Genomic DNA, 22,609 nt, shown 5'->3' with positions numbered 1-22,609 from the left:
TTATGTCCCACTTCTGAAAATCTGTGCCAGCCTGAGGTATAAGCAAACTTAGGGACCTCTGTGGTGGCACCAAGAGAGATTGAATTCTCAAATAATATGTTGAGGACTGTAGGTCACACATTAAGGAAAGCTGTCATAGCCTGAAAGTTATGGTTATTCATATTCAATTCAAAAATACTTCATTAATCCCAAAGGAACCTAAGCCTCCTCAAGAAGTACAGTCTGCTCTGTCCCTTCTTGTAGATGGCTTCACAGTTGCATCTCCACTCTAGTCTGTTGTCCAGGTGAACACTGAGGTATTTATACTCCTCCACCACCTCCACTTCTTCTCCCATGATAGAAATAGTTTTTGACTTATTCCTGTTTCTCTTAAAATCTACAATCATCTCCTTTGTAATCTTGTAAGATTTATACACTTATAAGCCTTAGGTGGGAAAACATTTTATGCACTGCATTTTTTTTTTACAAATTCATTAATTGATTACCAGAGTCAGACAGGTTTTTAGCTTGATCAGCCAGTCGGAAGCTTAAAAATCCCATAAATCCGTATTACTGAACACCATAATAGGTGCTACCAAGTTACATTGACAACACAGCTTGTTCTAGTGTCTGAAAGAAATTGCAATTGGCTAAAATAAGTAGCTTAGAAAAATGGTGAACGCAATATTATCTGATGTAACTGTCAAACACGTCACATGTTTTACGTTGTCGTTTTAATTTAACTGCAAACCATGTTAAATTCTAAATGAAAAAAACAAAGATCGACCATGGACAATATAAAAGGCAGGTCAGTGGTACTGTTGTGACTGGAGGGCCAAACCGGAAGTAGCCCCTCACATGAGCTTCTGCTTGGGGCCTCTTACAACCTTGGGTCGGCCCTGTGTGAAGGAGAAAAATAAAACACTTTCATCTGTTTGTCGGTTTAACTTGAAGACCGCAAAGGATTTGACTGTGTGACTCATCCTTACCATACACACACCACTGCTAATGCAGTCCGCGGCGATTAAACGTTTTCAGTGGAAATCTGTGAGATACTCCCACAAACTGTCAGCTCGACGCTGTTGGTACTCCCTCGGCTCTTCCTGCTCCCTCTCTCCATCTCCTGGCCATGCTGCTGCTCCTTCAGCTCCTCCTGCTCCCTCTCTCCATCCCCGTGTGTTGAAGCAGTGTGCTCATGTACCGTTGCTGTGCGCTCCCTCTCAGTTGAACAGAGGCTGCATGCATAATTCACTCCCAGCCCGGGGACACCACAGGCTCGCCCCTACTGTAGAGCCGAGCCTCCGGAGCTGCAGCTGCTGCATAGCCCGTGGACTGAGACGCTGATGCGGCCGCGTCCAGCTCGCTGCTGCCGAGCGGATGGAGATTCAACCTTGGAGGAGGGTGTGATGCAGGTAACGCATGACTTCCTGCGACCGAAGAAGGACGAGGCTGATCTGCAGAGTAAACATTGCCATGCCTCGCCTCATGCAGCACTTCCTTCGACTCGGTTCCTGCTGCCCCACTAGCCCAGGACAAATGGTTCTGTTTTAGGGGACAATGAGAGAGGATCGCTGCTGTCGGAGTTAAATATTTTTGGAGTTGTGTTCGGGATAGGGAACCATGCGGGCCGCGCTCTGAACTGTAGCCTACTTTAGTGATCGGACACCCTGACTTTGTTGAGGTCATGTTGGCGGCCATGCTGCAGGCAGCATCCTGCGATCTATTCCCAACCTGAACTGCACTTTCTGAAACAGGAAACTACAACTTCTGAATATTTTGCTCCTTTCCCACTTTTCCACATTCACCCTGCTGTAACATTGAGGATGATTCTGTAGCCATTTAGCCGATCATCAGAAACCCCCCATCACATCACAAACATGAGTTCCACTGGCTTTACAAGGATGTGATCAGCTGCTGACCTGATCTAAATGAGCTGAGCATTTCTAACATTAATCAAACTTACCTCTACATGACTGCTTGGTGGGACCCGTGGCTTTATTACAGTTCACACTGAGGCAGCACCATGGGGGCCAAGCAGACCAAAGGCCAAGAGCCCGGTGGGGCCAGTCCTCAACACAGCTGGAAACGAACTCCCACCAAGGAGAGGGGGGACATCTTGGCCTCCCTGATGCTGAAGTCTGGAGACCGGCTGAATCGTGCAGGAACGCCACCACCGCCCTATCAGCGCCGGATTGGGATGATCCAGGAGATGATGATGATGGCCAAGCAGGGCAAGCAGGACGAAGCCACAGAGATGCTTAAGACACTCAGACAGGTAGATGCTGGTGTGTTTGTGGAAAGGAGTGCTGAAGAGCTCAGTGAGATTGCTGTTAGCAATACAGGCTGGTAACAATATATGTCTCACAAATGTCAGAACTGCTAATAAACGGTTTAACTACTTTAACTTTGTTTTAAATCTACTGCAGCTGGTTACTGAACTCAGTGATTCTCTGCAACCTCTGACTTTCGAAGTTGGAATTCCAACTTTAGGGGCTGTTCTTGTTGTACTTCTGTCTGGGAACTACGAAAAGCCTACATTTAAGTGCAAAGAAAGCACATCATTAAACACATGCAGTGTAAGAGGCAGTACTGGGTTACTGTGTGCTCCTGACAGCTGGAGAAAACTGGTCAGTCTGATGCTTACTCAATGGACTTTAAACTTTAGGAACCTTGTTGCATAATATTTTAGCAGTTTTGAAACCATAAAGTTGTAAAATTTACAGTGGTGCCCCCAGTAATATATCACAGGGGGGCCACATGGGGCCATTAAAAATCTTGGGGTGGCACACCAAAATCTAAGCCAATGGCTGACATTGAAAAATGCTGTGATGTTGTGCTATCATATAATAGGAACTACAAAAAAACTGCAATAGGTCATTAGTCTTCTGTTTTTACAATTTAGTTCTTCAAACTGACTAGAAATTGGCATTTAAAGTTTCACAGCCTACATGTAGCAGCCCTTGACATCAACAAGGTTCTAAACATGACTGAATGCATTAACATTATCATGCATTCTGTCATAAAATGCTAAATTAAGGCAAATAAACCAGATAATGTGTGCCACTGTTACATTCAAAGATATAAAACCAAAAACATTTAAATAGAATAACATGCAAAGTTCCTCACAAGTAACATTAAGAACAATATAAACCTATAACATGACATACCTCGCTTCGCTTGCCAAGGGTGCAAAACGTCTGCAACCATGTAAACAGTGGATCTCTCACAGGTGGAAGCAACTAGCTGGAGTCAGCATGAGAGCTAAAATACCACATGGATGTAAGGTGGAAACATACATATAGACAGTTTGCATCCAAAGCAATGGGGTGGCCAATGTTATTCGGGGGGGTGGGGTGGCATGGGCCCTTCGTAAGCCATACCAAGTTGCAGGGATTCACAGATTTCTCCTTTTCATTGCCCAACACGGATTAATCCCTCAGTTTTTACTAGAAATACATTTCGTTTTGATTGTTTCTGTTATCTCCTGTCTTTTTGCTATGTGCCAGCCAGCCCTACGTGTGTTATCCTTGACTGATGGGAAAGAGAGTAGCAAAACAGAGGCAACTCCATTGTCACAATTGAGGACTAATCATCCCTGCTGCAAATACTTTTCCAGTGCAGAAAACAAAGCTACGACAAAAAGCATGTGCGGTTTGCTGTCAATACTAAAACATAACTGCAGTGGCTAAATATCATGTGGCAAAACAGGCCTAGACTTGGAAGATATCAGATTGGGTAATTTTAGGTTTCAGTTTTTTGAGATTGCAAATCTGTGTTTTAGCTCACTTTTCCCAGTTTTAGAGCAGAAAAGCAATGGTCAAAGATAATCCCTTTTATTAGGTCATGGGTAACTGGAGGGTAGTCATTAAATTATGCTTTAAGCTATCTTGATTGGTGCAAAGACTACGGTTAGACATCTTTGCTGCTGATGGTAGAGCAGTTTTAGGCAAAGTAATTTAAGTAAAGACACAATAAATTTTGTCTTTATTTTTCAATTTCCCACTCATACCTGGAGCTGGTGTGTAGTTAGTTTAGCTGAGCAAAAGAGTTTACGTAGCTCTGGTTAAAATAAACAAAATATAATCTTGGGTTATTTTCTTTTCCCTTAATGACTGAAATCATGATCTAAAAACAGCTTTTTGTAGTTTTATCAGATTAGCTTTGTCTGATATTAAAATTAGTTTGATCGGAAACATTTAAGTGCACCAAAAAAGCAAAACCAAAGGAAATCTTTAGTTGGCCATTTTATATTGTTGTCAGTTTGCATTGCTTACAGTTTTTAGCCTGGTGACCTAGAAAAACAATTAGCACTGGCTTTCAGACCTGGCACCAGAACATGCTTCACACTTCCAAGGTGAATGAGACACTGAGACAGTCCTTCTCCTGTTTTTGTCTTGAAAGGGTATTTTTAGGGTTGTTTCTTAAAATGTTCCATTTGAATTTTGAGCAGCTCCACTTTGCCGCCTATAATAAAACATAGGGTTCAGACTGCCAGCAGCAGATGTTTCCACAGACAGCTGATCATTTTGTTATCTTAAAACAGAATTGCTGGACTGTATTTTGGATGTTAGATGGAGGTATACACACCCATTGAATAAATAAGACCACATCTGAATTGCATCTGATGGGTAGGTTTATTAGGGCTGGCCCTAGGTTGTTTGTGGCCTTCAGCAGAGTTTGATTTGGGGCCCCTCTTACTGTTAAGAACAACACCCCTACTAACAGCGTTTCAATACAGATCTAGTGGAATCTGGTAGAGAGGGCCAAGTTTAATTGGCTGAGCTTAAAAGGAATCATGGAAAATTGTTTTTCATTTCCTGAGATGATTTTGTGATTAAACTGAGGTCAGACACATAGAAAAGGTTAAACTCGTACCATCAGATTGTAACTATGGCAACACAACAATAAAATAATTAATGATTATTCTTTGCAGTTTGACAAACTAAGCTTGCCAGTTCCTTTGAATCTTAATTTAAAAACTGAAACGATTTAAAATAATATATGCTGAAACCATCAAATCAAATGTAATAGTATTACCATTCTTAATGCATAAATAAATATAAACATTTTACATTTATGAACTGTGTGTGTTAAGATTCAAGCATTTCGACATGTATATACAGGTCCTTCTCAAAATATTAGCATATTGTGATAAAGTTCATTATTTTCCATAATGTAATGATGAAAATTTAACATTCATATATTTTAGATTCATTGCACACTAACGGAAATATTTCAGGTCTTTTACTGTCTTAATACGGATGATTGTGGCATACAGCTCATGAAAACCCAAAATTCCTATCTCACAAAATTAGCATATTTCATCCGACCAATAAAAGAAAAGTGTTTTTAATACAAAAAACGTCAACCTTCAAATAATCATGTACAGTTATGCACTCAATACTTGGTCGGGAATCCTTTGGCAGAAATGACTGCTTCAATGCGGCGTGGCATGGAGGCAATCAGCCTGTGGCACTGCTGAGGTCTTATGGAGGCCCAGGATGCTTCGATAGCGGCCTTTAGCTCATCCAGAGTGTTGGGTCTTGAGTCTCTCAACGTTCTCTTCACAATATCCCACAGATTCTCTATGGGGTTCAGGTCAGGAGAGTTGGCAGGCCAATTGAGCACAGTGATACCATGGTCAGTAAACCATTTACCAGTGGTTTTGGCACTGTGAGCAGGTGCCAGGTCGTGCTGAAAAATGAAATCTTCATCTCCATAAAGCTTTTCAGCAGATGGAAGCATGAAGTGCTCCAAAATCTCCTGATAGCTAGCTGCATTGACCCTGCCCTTGATAAAACACAGTGGACCAACACCAGCAGCTGACACGGCACCCCAGACCATCACTGACTGTGGGTACTTGACACTGGACTTCTAGCATTTTGGCATTTCCTTCTCCCCAGTCTTCCTCCAGACTCTGGCACCTTGATTTCCGAATGATATGCAGAATTTGCTTTCATTCGAAAAAAGTACTTTGGACCACTGAGCAACAGTCCAGTGCTGCTTCTCTGTAGCCCAGGTCTGGGGAATGCGGCACCTGTAGCCCATTTCCTGCACACGCCTGTGCACGGTGGCTCTGGATGTTTCTACTCCAGACTCAGTCTACTGCTTCCGCAGGTCCCCCAAGGTCTGGAATCGGCCCTTCTCCACAATCTTCCTCAGGGTCCGGTCACCTCTTCTCGTTGTGCAGCGTTTTCTGCCACACTTTTTCCTTCCCACAGACTTCCCACTGAGGTGCCTTGATACAGCACTCTGGGAACAGCCTATTCATTCAGAAATTTCTTTCTGTGTCTTACCCTCTTGCTTGAGGGGGTCAATAGTGGCCTTCTGGACAGCAGTCAGGTCGGCAGTCTTACCCATGATTGGGGTTTTGAGTGATGAACCAGGCTGGGAGTTTTAAAGGCTTCAGGAATCTTTTGCAGGTGTTTAGAGTTAACTTGTTGATTCAGATGATTAGGTTCATAGCTCGTTTAGAGACCCTTTTAATGATATGCTAATTTTGTGAGATAGGAATTTTGGGTTTTCATGAGCTGTATGCCAAAATCATCCGTATTAAGACAATAAAAGACCTGAAATATTTCAGTTAGTGTGCAATGAATCTAAAATAAATGAATGTTAAATTTTCATCATGACATTATGGAAAATAATGAACTTTATCACAATATGCTAATATTTTGAGAAGGACCTGTAGATCAAACCTTTGCACGTTTTGTGGAATTACCTCACAGATTTTGTCTTGTAAATCTAGCGTATTTTGATAGCTTCAAGTCCGCCTCATTCTCCAACACATTGACCTTAACTTCCCATATTGTTCTTGATGGTCTTCTCAGAATCCCTTTAAACTTTTAAAAACCTTATCTCAAAAATGTATTATAATCTTGGTTTTGTTGAAAAAAAAGGCTCCAGAGAAGATTAGAGCAGCTTGGCCAGAGGAGTTCAGGGAGGACCTGGAGCAGGGCATGTGGGATAGTGCTCTGAAAAGTGTTCTTCTTGTGTCAGGAGGGGCGTTGTGTAGTTTATTGTCATGCATCTTCTACATTATTCTAAATCTATACTGACTAAATATTTGGCAACAAACTCACACTGTGACAGGTGTAGCAACACTCCAGATGATTCTGTTCTGGTCATGCCTAGCCCTGAAAACCTACTGGTCTGTGATTTTTGAAATATTGTCAGAAGCACTAAAGGTAACTCTTCAGCCCAACACAGTGACTGCCATATTTGGTGTAGTAGATGTAAAATCCCACAGTTACTGAAAAGAGACAAGCATGATCACATTTGCCACATTACTAGCTGAAAATATACACTATAAATATACAATACTACAAAACTGGAAATAACCAATGTCTCCAAAAGTGTCATTATGGCCTAATGTTTTCAATTTGTACTCAATTGGAGACAAGAAAATATTGCCCGAGGGGCTTCGGGGAGAAATTCTTTTCTGTTTGGAACCCAGTTATCTTATATTTAAGCAAACTAAATGTGGTGACCACTAAAGCCTCCCACTTAGTCAGGCGTACTTGATCCCGCGTACTCGAGGCAGAATCAAAGTGGACGTCTGCTGGACATGTCCGTGCAAAGCCCAATTTTTACAACCCTGCACACGGTGTCACACAATAAACTGGTGGAGAAAAGCCTCCGCATCTAACAGTTTTATATGTGACACACTTCTCCAAGCAACCAGTCACAAGGACACGCAGTGTCACAGCCACTTTCTGCACTGCACTACCAGGTGTAATCCCCTTCTTTGTCCTTAGTGTCGCAGAAAGTGTGGGAAATGTTGGTATTTGTCACCACACTCTCTAAGCAGTGGCTTGGTCCACCTATGCCTTGTGCCAGCTTGGGTTTATTAACATAATATATCCAGTTTGCTTTTGCAATGATGAACCATTAGTTACAACAACTGGCAGCAGCCATGTGCCATTGAGCAAGACTCTGAATTGATGTGCTCATTTTCTGATTGGAAATAAAACCCAAATGGAAGGGAGCTTTCCCAGTTTTGGTAATTAATAAAATGTTAAATAAACTACTGTGAGAGTGTCTGAGTACAGTTAAAACTGAGCCCAATCAAGGAAGCTGTTGTCTTTGTCATGTACATTTAATGAAGGTCTTTGAGTTATAATGTAGTGCCTTTCTAGTGTATACACAACCACTCCAACCTCAACCGAATACAAAAAATACTTTAAGTCTCAATGATCTTTTCCCCTGCTTTGATTCGTTGTGTTTTACCACTGACCACTCTCTGGTCCATCTCATCCCAACCTACAGACAAAAATTAAAAGCTTCCAAACCTGTGGTGTGGACTGTTAAGAAGTGGACTGATGAGTCAAAGCAGATGTTACGGGTGTCCGAGCTACTGCACCCTGTTGGTGGTCAGACGTCTTGGAGTTCCTCCGGTCCTTGGTCCCCAGAAGCGATCCCACACTCTAACATTGACCCTTAAATGAATGACTCTCAAACACTTTCTAACTTTCAGCTCCTTTAATGTAAATTAGGCAGAGGACTGATTACAGAGATCAGTGCTGAGGCTCCCATCTCGGACCACCGCCAACTGTGTAAGGATGACGAAAGAGCCCCGAAAGAAGGTCACATGTAGTTTTATATCTGGCACTCCAATGCAATGGATGTGCCCCCCCTCAGTGATTATCAGTAGACTATATGTCACCAGTGTGGTGTCTATCTGGTAGGTTGTGTAGTAGCGGGTGTCCATACTTAATCTAAGTGTGCTGTGGCTTTCTAATCAAACCAGTTGCTGCTCCACTATCAAACCCACTGCCCCAGCCTCAGGTCGTTCATGACAAACCTTGGGCCATTTATCCTTGTAATGTGTGTTTATGAGCATTCTTATCCTATTCTCATAAAATGGAAACATTAGAACTTATGTTTTATATTACTATGGTATAAATGGGAAAACCAGCTATGAATAATATTAATAAAGGTTATTCCTAACACAGGCCTGCTTTGACTTCACAGATAGGATTGGTTTTTGAAACTTAAGCCACTGATTTAAACCAACTTACTGAGGTGGTGATATCATACATCAGTTTCTGTGAGGACATGTGTGTGCAGACCAAGACCATCTGCACATACAATAACAATAAACCTTGGTTCACTTCTCATTTGAGGCAGCTGCGCAGAGATAAGGAACAGGCTAACAGCAGTGGGGACTGGGCCCTATATAAGCAGGGCAGTAATAAACAGACCAAGGAGATCAAAGCAGCAAAGAGAAGCTACAGTGAGAAGCTAAAGTAAAGCTTCTCACATGGAGACGCTTCTGCTGTTTGGAATGGTTTGAAAAACCTGACTGCCTACAGGAACCATTCCCCCAACCCTTAGCAGAATCCTTGCTTGGCAAATCAGTTGAATGGCTTTTACTGCAGGTATGAAACCCACACTTTGGTTAATGCAGCTGGACAATGATCCAAATGATCCAAAGCACACCAGCAAGTCTTCTCTACCTCTACCTTTACGCTACATCTCACTGTACTAATGACTCTCTTTAGTCCTCACATTTGTCCCACTAATTCATGATCTCTTTCTCCATACACACTCCTGTACTTCCTCATTTCACCACCCAGTCTCCTTTCAACTTTCCTTTAGAAGACATAGCAAGCACACTCCTACCTGTCTCCTTGATAACATTAGCTTGTAGTCTAGTCATCTGGAAGCACCTCCTGGCCATCTAGAGCCTGTCTCAGCTCCTCTCTGAAAGCCACACAGCTTTCTTCAACTACTTTGTCCTCTGCTCTGCCTTTGTCCTCTTCATCTTCTTTACCATCAGTCATTCTACAAACCACCATTCTGTGCTGCCTGACAACACTCTCAGCTACCACTGCCTTGCAGTCACCGAGGCTACGTTCGCACTGCAGGCAAATGTGACCCATACCCAACTTTTTTATGGTGTTGTGAACTGCCCAATTCTGATCTTTTCAGTTCCAAAAAACTTTGTGCCACTTCCATATGTGGTACTTAATAGGATACATATCCTACAGTTTTCAAAGCGTCTGCAGTGAGAATGGTCATGTCGCATTTCATCCGACTTTCACGTCATTGTCCTGGCTCTGATTACGCATCCATACAGATTACTCTACAGTAGTAGCAGTCACTGCTCCACTAAAGGCCATTATTAATAGTTGTGCTCCCTTTTTCTTACCTTTCTTCATCTTGTTATCATGTGGTCATAATATTGTTTGGTCGCGTTGCTAAACAACTTAATAATAACAGAGAAGCTGACATCCATTGTGACTTCTGTAAACATTCTATGTTCCTGCTTCTTTTGGAAGAAAGTATTCATTACAGCCATTTCCATCCTCTTTGCAAAGTCTACCACCATCTGTCTTTTTGCATCCCTGTTCTGGATACCAGACTTGCCCATTACTTCCTCGTAACCTCTGTTCCCTACTCCAACATGTCCATTAAGATCTGCACCAATTGCCACTCTCTCACCTCTGGGGATATTCTGCATCTCGTCATCTAACTCACATCCTACCTGTGGGACATAACCACAAAAAACATTGAACGTCACACCTTCAATTTTTGGATTCAGGATCATCACACTATCTGACACTGTTTTCACCTTCAGAATATTCCTGACAATTCTATAAAATCCTTCATATAACACTACACAGGGATGTTCCAAATGGGTTTCTTAGAAACACCTGTCCAAACTGCATGGGAGATTTACCTAAAGACTTTCTACATGCATCTGGCACTGTCAACCTGTCTATGGCTTTGGGCTAAAACTACGTAAAGACCTATCAACATGCCTAGGGGCAGTCTCAGTCTGCCCCTCACTTTACCTTCTTGGTGACATCTCAAAGTGAATTTGAAAACAAATAGATGCCAAACCCATCTTGCAGTTCTAAGTATTGCAAATAAAGTGATAGATCGATAGATGCTGACTCTACTAAGATTTTCATCAGACTCAAAGCAACAGCAGTTACTATTTAAAGATGTACCTGAACTCCACTTGATATTGAAGAAGAATGCAAAGTTTACCTGAATCCGAAAACCGAACACCTGATGTTTCCATGTCTGTGATGACTAATTGCCAGAAGACTAGGACATTATTTCAGTCTTAGGTTGTTGCCAGAACGTGCCATCAGACAGCTGGTGATGGACTAATTGTTGGTTTCTCCTATGTACTGTGTTGCTTCCAATATCACTCAAAGCTGAATATAGAGGAGCCAGTTAATACGCGCATGTCATTCATTCAAAGCTGCTGCCATTATGCGCCGCCTACGCAGAACAACAGGCAGCAAGGAAAACTCAGTGAGTCATGGCTTTCCAGAGGAGATTGAGCATCTCTGTCCGTGTCGCCTATCAAATAGTGAGTTCTTTTACAGCTGAACTGGTAATAAACTGTCTGCAACACCAACCCAAATACACATGCTAATATATACATGTGTAAACTATGAACATGTACCAGCCTAAACGGTTTCCAAGGTTAGGGTTAAGGTTGTCTAATAAAGACATTCTTTAAATGACAGACTGTGGCATCTCAAGTAGAATACCTCAAGGTTGTGGGAGCCATTGTAGCAGTGTGTAGTATCTGGATGATATTGTTAGTAGGGGCGTAAATCACTAAACTACCTGTTAGTAAAACAATTTTTTAAATTCTCTAGAGCAGGGATCTAGTTCTGTGACGTAATAAACTGCTGTACTGTAAGTGAAAGGGGCATAATAGTGGTGTGAACAAAAAATAAGGGAGAAGGAATAAAACCCTCTAAAAAAAAAAAAAGCACATACCATACAATGGTTACCGAGATAAACATATGTTTCACATTTTCAAGCTGTAATTCAGTGCAATATCCTATATCATTCTACACTACTAATTTTGCTACCTAGAAAAAAATCTCTTATAGCCTTAAACCGTGCCAGTCATTTTTTTGAAAATGTATGTTTGGAAGGACAGTAACAGTCCAGGTCCATTTTTCTTGGTAGAATTTTGTAATCTTTAGTCCTTTTCACAAGATGTTTCAGTGACCTGGCTTAAAAGATGAGCTCCTCTCAGCCTTTCACAGTTTAACCACCTGATCTGGTGACGCCCCAGCATATGTGCTTACGTAAAATCATTCTGGCATTGCAGAACCGAGGAGTGCTGTTCATGCTTCTCTTGCTTCTCACCAACTCGGCTATGAAGCTTCAACGTTCCTGGTTCAAAGGCGTATCAACAGCAATTTGATTATAACCCACCGTGCTGCTTCAGTCTTTACATGTGTCATGATTAGTCAGTAATCTCACGTATCTCAGGCCTGGCTTGATTAGTGGAGACCTGTTCTCTTCAGTGACAAATGACACTTCTCTGCTTGGCAATCTGATGAGCAATTCTGGGTTTGACAATTACCATGAGAACCTCTTGAGCCGTTTGTTGTAGCAATAAGGGACTGTACGACTGGCGATCCATGGGTCTTACGGCAAAAACAGATCTGGAACACATGGTGGTATGCATCGTGGTAGGGATTATGGGTAGAGTTCATGTTCTTTTCTTTTTTTTTTTTTAAGATTTTTTTTTTTTTCGTATTAGAGGCCTCAATTTTTTTATTTTTCGACATTAGGCAGACAGGAAAGAGGGGCAGGGAGAGAGGGGGAGACATTCGGTAAAGGTCACCGGGTCCGGGGCTCATGCCCGGGATGGCCGCATCGAGGACTATAGCCTCTATCAGCGCCGCAACCAGAGTTCATGTTCTTTGTTAATCATTTAAGTAAGCTTGTTTAGCAATGTTCTTTTAGCGTGTTAGTCTGTTCTTATTTCTGTAGTTTATCTGTTCATTATGTGTTAGTTTGTGCTATACTGTTCAGCAGGATAACCATGAGTGAGGAAGGTAGATTGCATGAGACCTGTGGGGTTTAATCTGTCTGTAATTGTGTTCAAAAATATATTGATTTAATTGTATTTATTTAACCAGGAAGTCCCTTTGAGAATAAAATCTACTTTACAAAGGAGACTTGGCCAAGGTAGCAGCCATAAAATATACACAAAGAATACAAACAATCACACAATAAAATGGAATAAAACAATAAAATTAGAATTGAGCGAACCCTCAACAAAAACAGTGACATTCCACATTCACTGCATCTTTATGATAGTGTTAGGGTGTATTCACACCAGGAAAGTCATTTGGTCCACTTGTTGGGTCCGGACCAAAAGCAAACTTTATTTTTTTCATGTGGTGCGGTTTGTTTTCACATTGTACTTTTTGCAAGTGAACTATTACTTGTAAACAAAGCCACGCGGGCGACGATCATTGTTCCCATTGGACAGAAATGATGGGGACGGGACAGAGCACAGACCTGGAAATGTAGGAAAACAGCTGTAGATGTGCTGCGTGCAGCACCTCTGTTCTGCATATTTATGCCGTTATTACAGCTTCAATATTATTGTGAGGGTGAAGAGCAGCTCATTCAACACAGACTTTGAGACGTTCCATTTATAATTCTGGAACCCCGTCAGAGAATACGTGCTGAACGCCGACGTTCCCTACGGGCCTTGTCCCACAACAAGCCAGTAGCGATGCTAAGCAACACACTGTTTATCAGGTATGATTACCTTACAACACACACCTTTGCTACCGGCTACGGTGGCTTTTTATGTCCAAAGAGACGTACGCTTTTTGTAGTTGGTTCGGATCGGGGCCGGTTTGTATTCAGACCGTAAGCGAACCGCACCAGACTCCGTTTGGAAGCGGACCGGGACCACCTCAAAAAGTGGGTCTCGGTCCGGTTGTTTGGTCCGGACCAGGGTTCGCTTGAGTGTATTCACACCTGCACAAAAGGTCCAGACCAAGGGGGCAAACGAACTCTGGTTCGTTTAAAGCGGACCAAAAGTGGCAAATGTGAATACACCCTTAAAATCCGTGGGTCTTTTGCTGTCTTTTTTTCTTGCCTTTAGGAACAACTATTTGTGTTACTGTGTAGCTTAGCCAGTTTAGGCATATGTCTGAAAATGAGAAAACAATGGTAAATAAAAGAAAAAAAATAAATAGATGTTATTTGTTAAATTTGAATTATATTATATTATATTTATATTATATAAATATAAATTATATTTATTCCGCACAGTCAGAATGGCTTGAAAAAGGCATGAGAAACCCTCAGATATCTTAAATGTTAACTGGACTCTTAAGTTTTGTGTCAGTAAGTAGGCCTTTAGCTATACTAATCTTCTTATGTCTACTTTTATTTAGGGCTTTCATGTATGTTGACTTTTTGATATTTAACAAAGCTGCGGTTGAAGACCAAAGCTGCTCCAACAGATTTATACTGCTTTTGATTGCACTTGTTACCAGTTTTTTCTTTTCTCTCATGAGCAAGTGTCACTTACCCAGCAGGAAGCAATCCAGCAGGCTATGATTTACTATTCTAAGGTGCCCAGTGAGTTTATAATGTTGCTGTTTTATGTGTGTAGGACCTGGGTATGGAGTCTACCTCATTGGATGACGTGCTGTATCGCTATGCCAGCTTCCGAAACCTGGTTGATCCCATCACACATGACCTGATCATCAGCCTGGCCCGATACGTCCACTGCCCCAAGACGGTAGGACATCACCTTCCCGAGCTCTTACCTGAATCCGATCCTTCACAGCTGAAAGCTTCACCTCACCTTCATCATTAGCTGAACATAGTTCCAACTAAAAACCAGAATCTGAACCTCATAATGAATAAACAAAATGTAATCCACACACACAGTAAAAAGAATAGTCTAACATGAAACATATGCAATAAACATTGCAGACTACAGTAAGCACGACTGAGCATGCTCACACACGCGCTGACTGATATGATTCACTGTGCTGCTGCTATCAGATGATCTCCTGACTCATTTTGTCTGACACTATTAGGTTATGGAAGTGCTCTAAGTTGTTGTGTGTCTGTGTGCGTCCTGAAGCAACCGCTGCTGCTTGTGTTTGTTCATTCATGTTGGCCCGCATGTTAGAGGGAGGGAAAGAGAATGATGGGGAAGTCGGCAGCTGTTCCGAATGAATAATGCAGGAAGGAAGGAGGGGCATATGGTGATGAAGATAGGAATTAAAGGCCCGATGTGTAATTTGGGAGCAGTTAAAAAAAACAAAAAAACATTCCTACCAGGCAAAATGATGGAAACCATAAAAAGACACTTAGGATAACACACAGTTAGTGATGTAGTGGTACATTAAGCTAAACCTATGGATTAAAGGCTTCTTTCTGGCTCAAAAAATAATAAGAGATGTATAATAGTCAGAAAGCTGTGCTACAATTTTACATTGTGATCTCTATCGAATACATTTTCTCTCAAATTCACCAAGTCTTTGTTAAATCTGATATTCCTATGGAGGTAAAAATTGTCTCAATATTATTCAATCAAAAAAAAACTAATCTCAATCAAAAAATATTAAGTTGTGATCAAAACTTTCAGAGTTGTAGCAATTTTATTTTAATGGAATATTTTATTTCGGGGAGGAAAAAAAATTGTTTGAAAAAACCTTTTTTGATTAAAATGACTCATTTTTATCTCATGAAGAGAAAAAAAAGTTATTTGTAAAACAAACTTTTATTTGGGCATGTCAAAAATCTTTGGTTACGACTCTCGCTCTTTTGGTTTTGACCTCTCTGTTTTTGGTTGAACTCAAAGAATTTTGAGTGCTAGGAACATGAACATCCTGGGCGGGGCCTAAAGACGAACGCTGTAAGACGTTTCCCTATTGGTTAGTGCTGACTAAAGCAGCCGCTCGAACTGCAGGGCTTGTACAGAAGAAAACTGCGGTTAGGTGAGCCGACAGTCAGAAATACGTGGTCACACCAGCCGACACCAGCTTTCTCTTAAAGATTAGCGTAGCGCATACAAGGTGCATTACGGTAATGAAGCAGAAAGGACCCCGATCCTGGCAACGGTTGAGAAAATAAGAGGAAAACAGAAAAGGAACCTACAGAACATTTATATTAATTACATTTTTACAACATTCACATTCATGTTTTATGTAAAATAATAAATATTTAACATTGTACTGTACAGTATTGGAGAAATATCTTGTCAAAGTACCTCAAAATGCTCAACCATTATATGCCTTTGTCCCACTTTCAGGACTTTATTTCTCCAAAACCATGAGAGGTGACAACACAATCTCTTCAGATTATATTAGAGGGTCATCTATATTATAACCAGAATTAGTATTTCATAATTTCACTGCAGATTTCTGGAGAAATACACAACTACCCCAACAAAGTACAACAAGCGCTTCTTTTTCGTGAGGTCGATGAGGTCCTGGGAAGTGGTCTGGACAGCTTTAAGTGCAAGAGCATCCAGATATCCTCTGACCTCTCCTGGACCGGAAACGCCCCTCGCCTGTTGAAGAAGGTACAACAGCTCTTCTTCATCAGGACATCAAAACAGACTGTTCTCTCTCCTCAGCTGCTTACAAATGTCTACAGGGCCACGGAGAAAGCACTCTGTGTCTCAGCATGACAGTGTGGTGTGGGAACTGCACAGGAGAGGAAGGAAGTATCACGGGGGGTGAGGACAGCACACAGGATTATGGGATGCCGTCTGCCCGACATGGACTCTGTTTTATACTACACTTGGGGTAGTTGTGTATTTCTCCAAACCTTTACAGTAAAATTATGAAATATTAATTCTGGTTATAGCGTAGATGACCCTCTAATAAAATCTGAAGAGATTGTGTTGTCACCTCTCATGGTTTTGGAGAAATAAATTCGTCAAAGTTAGGCAAAAGCATATGCTGGTTAAGCATTTTGAGGTACTTTGACAAGATATTTCTCCAAAACTGTACAGTAAAATATAAAATATTTATTATTTTACATAAAACATGAATGTGAAAGTTGTAAAAATGTAATTAATATAAATGTTCTGTAGGTTCCTTTTCTGTTTTCCTCTTATTTTCTCAACCGTTGCCAGGATCGGCGTCCTTTCTGCTCCATTACCGTAATGCGCCTTGTATGCCCGACGCTAATCTTTAAGAGAAAGCTGGTGTCGGCTGGTGTGACCACGTATTTCTGACTGTCGGCTCACTTAACCGCAGTTTACTTCTGTACAAGCCCTGCAGTTTGAGCGGCCGCTTTAGTCAGCACTAACCAATAGGGAAACGTCTTACATCGTTCGTCTTTAGGCCCCGCCCAGGATGTTCATGTTCCCAGCACTCAAAATTCTTTGAGTTCAAACAAAAACAGAGAGGTCAAAACCAAAACAGCGTGAGTCGTAACCAAAGATTTTTGACATGCGCAAATTAAAGTTTGTTTTGCAAATAACTTTTTTCTCTTCATGAGAAAAAATGAGTAATTTTAATCAAAAAAAGATTTTTCAAACTATTTTTTTTCCTCCCCAAAATAAAATATTCCATTAAAAATAATTGCTACAACTCTGAAAGTTTTGATCACAACTTAATATTTTTTTAATTGAGATTAGTTTTTTTTAAATTGAATTTTCCAAAAGATTTTTTTGATTGAGATAAGTTTTTTGTACTCGTACTCGTCGTCTTCCGCTTTGTCCGGGATGGGGTCGCGGGGGCAGCAGACTCAGCAGAGACGCCCAGACGTCCCTCTCCCCAGACACCTCCTCCAGCTCCTCCGGGGGGAGCCCAAGGCGTTCCCAGGCCAGCCGAGAGACATAGTCCCTCTAGCGTGTCCTGGGCCATCCCCTGGGCCTCCTCCCGGTGGGACGTGCCTGGAACACCTCCCGAGGAAGGCGTCCAGGAGGCATCCGTTATAGATGCCCAAGCCACCTCAACTGGCTCCTCTCGATGTGGAGGAGTAGTGGCTCTACTCCGAGCCCCTCCCGGATGGCCGAGCCCCTCACCCTATCTCTAAGGGAGTGCCCGGCCACCCTACGGAGGAAGCTCATTTCCGCTGCTTGTATCCGGGATCTCGTTCTTTCGGTCAAGACCCAAAGTTCATGGCCATAGGTGAGGGTAGGAACGTAGACCGACCGGTAAATCGAGAGCTTCGCTTTTTGGCTCAGCTCTCTCTTCACCACAACGGACCGGCACAGCGCCCCCATTACTGTGGCAGCCGCACCGATCCGTCTGTCGATCTCCCGCTCCATTCTTCCCTCACTCGGGAACAAGAGCCCGAGATACTTAAACTCCTCCACTTGAGGTAGGAACTCCCCTCCAACCTGAAGAGGACAAGCCAACCTTTTCCGGTCGAGAACCATGGCCTCGGACTTGGAGGAGCTGATCTTCATCCCAGTCGCTTCACACTCGACTGCGAACCGCCCCAGTGCATGCTGTAGGTCTTGGCTAGAGGGGGCCAGCAGGACCACGTCATCTGCAAAAAGAAGAGACGAAATCCTCTGGTCCCCAAACCAGATCCCCTCCGGCCCTTGGCTGCGCCTAGAAATCCTGTCCATAAAAGTTATGAACAGGATCAGTGACAAATGGCAGCCCTGCCGGAGTCCAACATGCACCGGGAACAGGTCCAACTTAGTGCCGGCAATGCGGACCAAACTCCTGCTCCTGCTTGTACAGAGATCGGATGGGCCCTAGTAAAGGGCCCCTGATTCCATACTCCTGGAGCACCCCCCACAGGGCATCACGAGGGACACAGTCGAATGCCTTCTCCAGGTCCACAAAATACATGTGGACTAGTTGGGCAAACTCCCATGAACCCTCGAGTACCCTGTAAAGGGTATAGAGCTGGTCCAATGTTCCACGGCCGGGACGGAAACCAGACTGCTCCTCCTGAAGCCGGGGTGCGACTATCGGCCGGACTCTCCTCTCCAATACCCTGGCGTAGGCCTTACCAGGGAGGCTGAGGAGTGTAATCCCCCTGTAGTTGGAACACACCCTCCGGTCACCCTTCTTATGTAGGGGGACCACCATCCCAGTATGCCAATCCAAAGGCACTGTCCCCGTCCGCCACGCAATGTTGAAGAGGCATGTCAACCATGACAGCCCCACAACATCCAAAGACTTGAGGTACTCAGGGCGGATCTCATCCAACCCCGAAGCCCTGCCACCGCGGAGCTTTTTAACCACCTCGGTGACTTCAGCCTGGGTGATGAAAGAGTCCAACCCCGAGTCCCCAGCCTCTGTTTCCACCAGGGAATGCGTGATGGCAGGGTTGAGGAGATCCTCGAAGTATTCCTTCCACCGGCCGATAATGTCCCCAGTTGAGGTCAGCAGCTCCCCACCCCCACTGTAAACAGTGTTGGCGAAGCACTGCTTCCCCCTCCTGAGGCGCCGGACGGTTTGCCAGAATCGCTTCGGGGCCAACCGGTAGTCCTTCTCCATGGCCTCACCGAACTCCTCCCAGGTCCGAGTTTTTGCCTCTGCCACCGCCCAGGCCGTGGTACGCTCGGCCCCACGGTACCCGTCAGCCGCCTCGGGAGTCTCACAAGCCAACCACAGCCGATAGGACTCCCTCTTCAGCTTGACAGCGTCCCTTACTGCTGGTGTCCACCACCGGGTTCGGGGATTGCCGCCGCGACAGGCACCGCAGACCTTACGGCCGCAGCTACGGGCAGCAGCATCGACAATAGATGCGGAGAACATGGTCCACTCGGACTCTATGTCTCCAACATCCCTCGGAATCTGGTCAAAGCTCTCCCGGAGGTGAGAGTTGAATACATCCCTGGCCAAGGGGTCCGCCAGACGTTCCCAGCAGACCCTCACTATGCGCTTAGGCCTGCCAAGTTTGTCCGGCTTTCTCCTCCCCCAGCGGATCCAACTCACCACCAGGTGGTGATCAGTGGACAGCTCAGCCCCTCTCTTCAGCCGAGTGTCCAAAACATGCGGCCGAAGGTCTGATGATACGACAACAAAAACGTACCCCTCCTTGAACCGCCACCTTAACGTGGTGGAGGGGTTTGAGTGCTCGAATGATCCTAGAGGCTATGTTGTCTGGGGCTTAAATGCCCCTGGTAGGGTCTCCCATGGCAAACCGGCTCTAGGTGACGGGTCAGACAAAGAGCGGTTCAAGAACCCCTCATGACGACTACAAAATCGAGGCACGTGACGTCGCCCGGTACGGCGGAGCTGGGGTCCCACCCTGGAGCCAGGCCTGGGGTCGGGACTCGTCGGAGAGCGCCTGGTGGCTGGGTTGCTCCTCGCGGGACCCGGCCGGGCCAAGCCCGAACGAGAGACGCGAGACCATCCCCCAGTGGGCCCACCACCTGCAGGGTCAACCGTGAGGGACCGGTGCAAAGAGGATTGGGCGACGGACGAAGGTGGAGACCTCGGCGGCCCGATCCCCGGATGCTTAGGCAGGCTCTAGGGACGTGGAATGTCACCTCGCTGGGGGGGGAAGGAGCCTGAGCTTGTGCGGGAGGTCGAGAGATATGGACTAGAAATAGTCGGGCTCGCCTCCACGCACAGCGTGGGCTCTGGAACCCATCTGGGGCTGGACTCTCTTCTACTCTGGAGTGGCCCACGGGGAGAGGCGGCAGGCTGGGGTGGGTTTGCTTGTCGCCCCCCCGCCTCAGCCGTCTCGTGTTGGGATTTATCCCAGTGGACGAGAGGGTCGCATCCCTGCGCCTTCGGGTTGGGGAGAGGTCTCTGACTATCATTTCAGCCCACGGGCCGAGTGGTAGTGAGGTGTACCCGGCCTTCTTGGTGTCCCTGTCGGGGGTGCTGGATAGTGCCCCTCCTGGGGACTCCATTATTCTGCTGGGGGGCTTCAACGCCCACGTGGGAAACGACAGTGACACCTGGGGAGGCGTGATCGGGAGGAATGGCCTCTCGATCTCAATCCAAGCTGTGGTTTGTTATTGGACTTCTGTGCTAGTCACGGATTGTCCATAATGAACACCATGTTCAAACATAAGGGTGTCCATCAGTGCACTTGGCACCAGGATACCCTAGGCAGGAGGTCAATGTTTTTTTGTTTGATTGAATAATATTGAGACAAATTTACCTCCATATATTGCCTGCCTGCCTTGATTAATTGATGTAGAAATGGAATGACAAAGGTGTGAAATGAATAACTGCACATTCTCCCAACCAAGCTGTCAGAAATTAAAAATATCTGATCAAAAAAAGACTTAAATGAAATATTAAGTATCTGTTGATGTCAAAAATCGATTATTTTACTGCTATTTTGTTGTGAGGGAAATGATTCATAGTAAAAAAGAAAGTGCGCAATCTTTTAATTCTTTTAGGATTTAAGAGGAACTGTTCCTTCACCAGGTCTTTTTAAAAGGAACAACAGTATATGCCATATTTCATTATTATATAACCAAATATTAAAGGAATGTCTTGATGCTGCTGATGTCTTCATTTGGTGCATGTTGCTACGCTCTCACCTCTACTGTCTCCATATTTTAGTTAGGATAGCAAGTACCAGCCAGAGGTTGTTGATCAAATGTATTACCGGATTATCATTGCCTCTGTAAAATCAGGAGTTGTGTCGGTTTGCTACTCTTGTACATTCAGGTATGTGCACACACAATGTCGAGGTGGAAAGACAACAGCAATTACCTTAAATAAGCAATTGTTGTTTCGCATAAATGGAGGAAAAGACTATGAGGCAATTTCCAGACAAATTAAATTCCATAATTTTTACATTGATGAATTTTTTATGTGGAAAAGGTGCCAATATTCCCAGGGGTGGACATCTGGACATAATTATTTTCCCCATGGTCAGACCACGCAATGCTCAGAGAAGTTGTAAAACATTTCTTCATCTATGAAACCATTATGACAAAACTTGGGTTAGTTGTTTGTTGTTTGGCCAGAATACACATCAATATGTATGGTTAAAGCCAAATACAGCATTTCAGCACTGTTACTTTACAGCAATTGCCAATCACGGTGGTGGAGGGCTAAGGATCTAGGCTGCCCATGCAGCCACAAGACCTAGGTACCTTGTAATTACTGGATTGAACATGAACTCCTAGGGGAGCATTGTCTGAAGAGTAACCCAGAGAAACTGGATCAACATTGTAAAGAGTCAACTTAGGTATGTTTATTTATAATGCGCCAATTCACAGCACATGTCGTCTCAAGGTAAAGTAATTTCAATAGAATCATACAGATTCTAAGTCAAGTACAAACATTCCAATTGATCCTACAGGGGTTGGACAATGAAACTGAAACACCTTGTTTTAGACCACAATAATTTATTAGTATGGTGTAGGGCCTCCTTTTGCGGCCAATACAGCATCAATTCGTCTTGGGAATGACATATACAAGTCCTGCACAGTGGTCAGAGGGATTTTAAGCCATTCTTCTTGCAGGATAGTGGCCAGGTCACTACGTGACATGATTAATTAATAAACTGATATTTAATTACTTTTTAATAAATATTACTTATTTTTTAACTATGCTCCTTCTAAGATTCCACACTCTTTTTATTCCACAAAGCAAGAATAGTCATTTTTTTTGTTTCATTCATGTGATAACAGCATTCATGTGATAACTTATGATCATCAGTTTTCTTGAATTAAAGCCACATCATCAGTCATTTGGATCCATGTACTGACCCTGCTCTTCACCTCGGAGTGGTCTGTATGTAAAGTCCTTCTGATGTTAGCCTTGGAGCTATATTTTTCTTTGAATGAGTTAGATCTTTTACTCATTATTTGCCACAGTAAGAGTTTGTACAGACACTTTCAAAAGCATCAACTGAGAGTAGAACGCATGCTCTGTTTAACCAATCAGGGCAGAAAGAGAAAAACATGACAAATCAGCAGCATTTTAAG

At 43.5% G+C, this 22,609-nt stretch overlaps 1 protein-coding gene and 1 long non-coding RNA gene across 2 annotated transcripts in view; one reads left to right on the top strand and one right to left on the bottom strand.

The window, feature by feature from the left end:
* Positions 1-694: 694 nt before the first annotated feature.
* Positions 695-1,108, bottom strand: LOC124884126. The gene is made up of 2 exons (XR_007042390.1): positions 969-1,108; positions 695-878 (listed from the first exon to the last, which is right to left on the bottom strand). It is a non-coding gene; the product is annotated as an uncharacterized LOC124884126 (long non-coding RNA).
* An 892-nt stretch (positions 1,109-2,000) lies between these two features.
* Positions 2,001-22,609, top strand: part of lrrc75a (leucine rich repeat containing 75A) — a 115,976-nt gene continuing 95,367 nt past the window's right edge. The window contains exons 1-2 of the mRNA XM_047391800.1: positions 2,001-2,254; positions 14,387-14,515. Coding sequence (XP_047247756.1) covers positions 2,003-2,254; positions 14,387-14,515 — 381 coding nt within the window. The 5' untranslated portion in view covers positions 2,001-2,002. The remainder of the gene's footprint in view (positions 2,255-14,386; positions 14,516-22,609) is intronic.

Source organism: Girardinichthys multiradiatus, chromosome 18 (genome assembly GCF_021462225.1).
Source record: "Girardinichthys multiradiatus isolate DD_20200921_A chromosome 18, DD_fGirMul_XY1, whole genome shotgun sequence".
Classification (NCBI taxonomy): domain Eukaryota; kingdom Metazoa; phylum Chordata; class Actinopteri; order Cyprinodontiformes; family Goodeidae; genus Girardinichthys; species Girardinichthys multiradiatus.
Note: the sequence above shows the minus strand (reverse complement) of the source record. Positions and strands in the feature narration are given on the sequence as shown.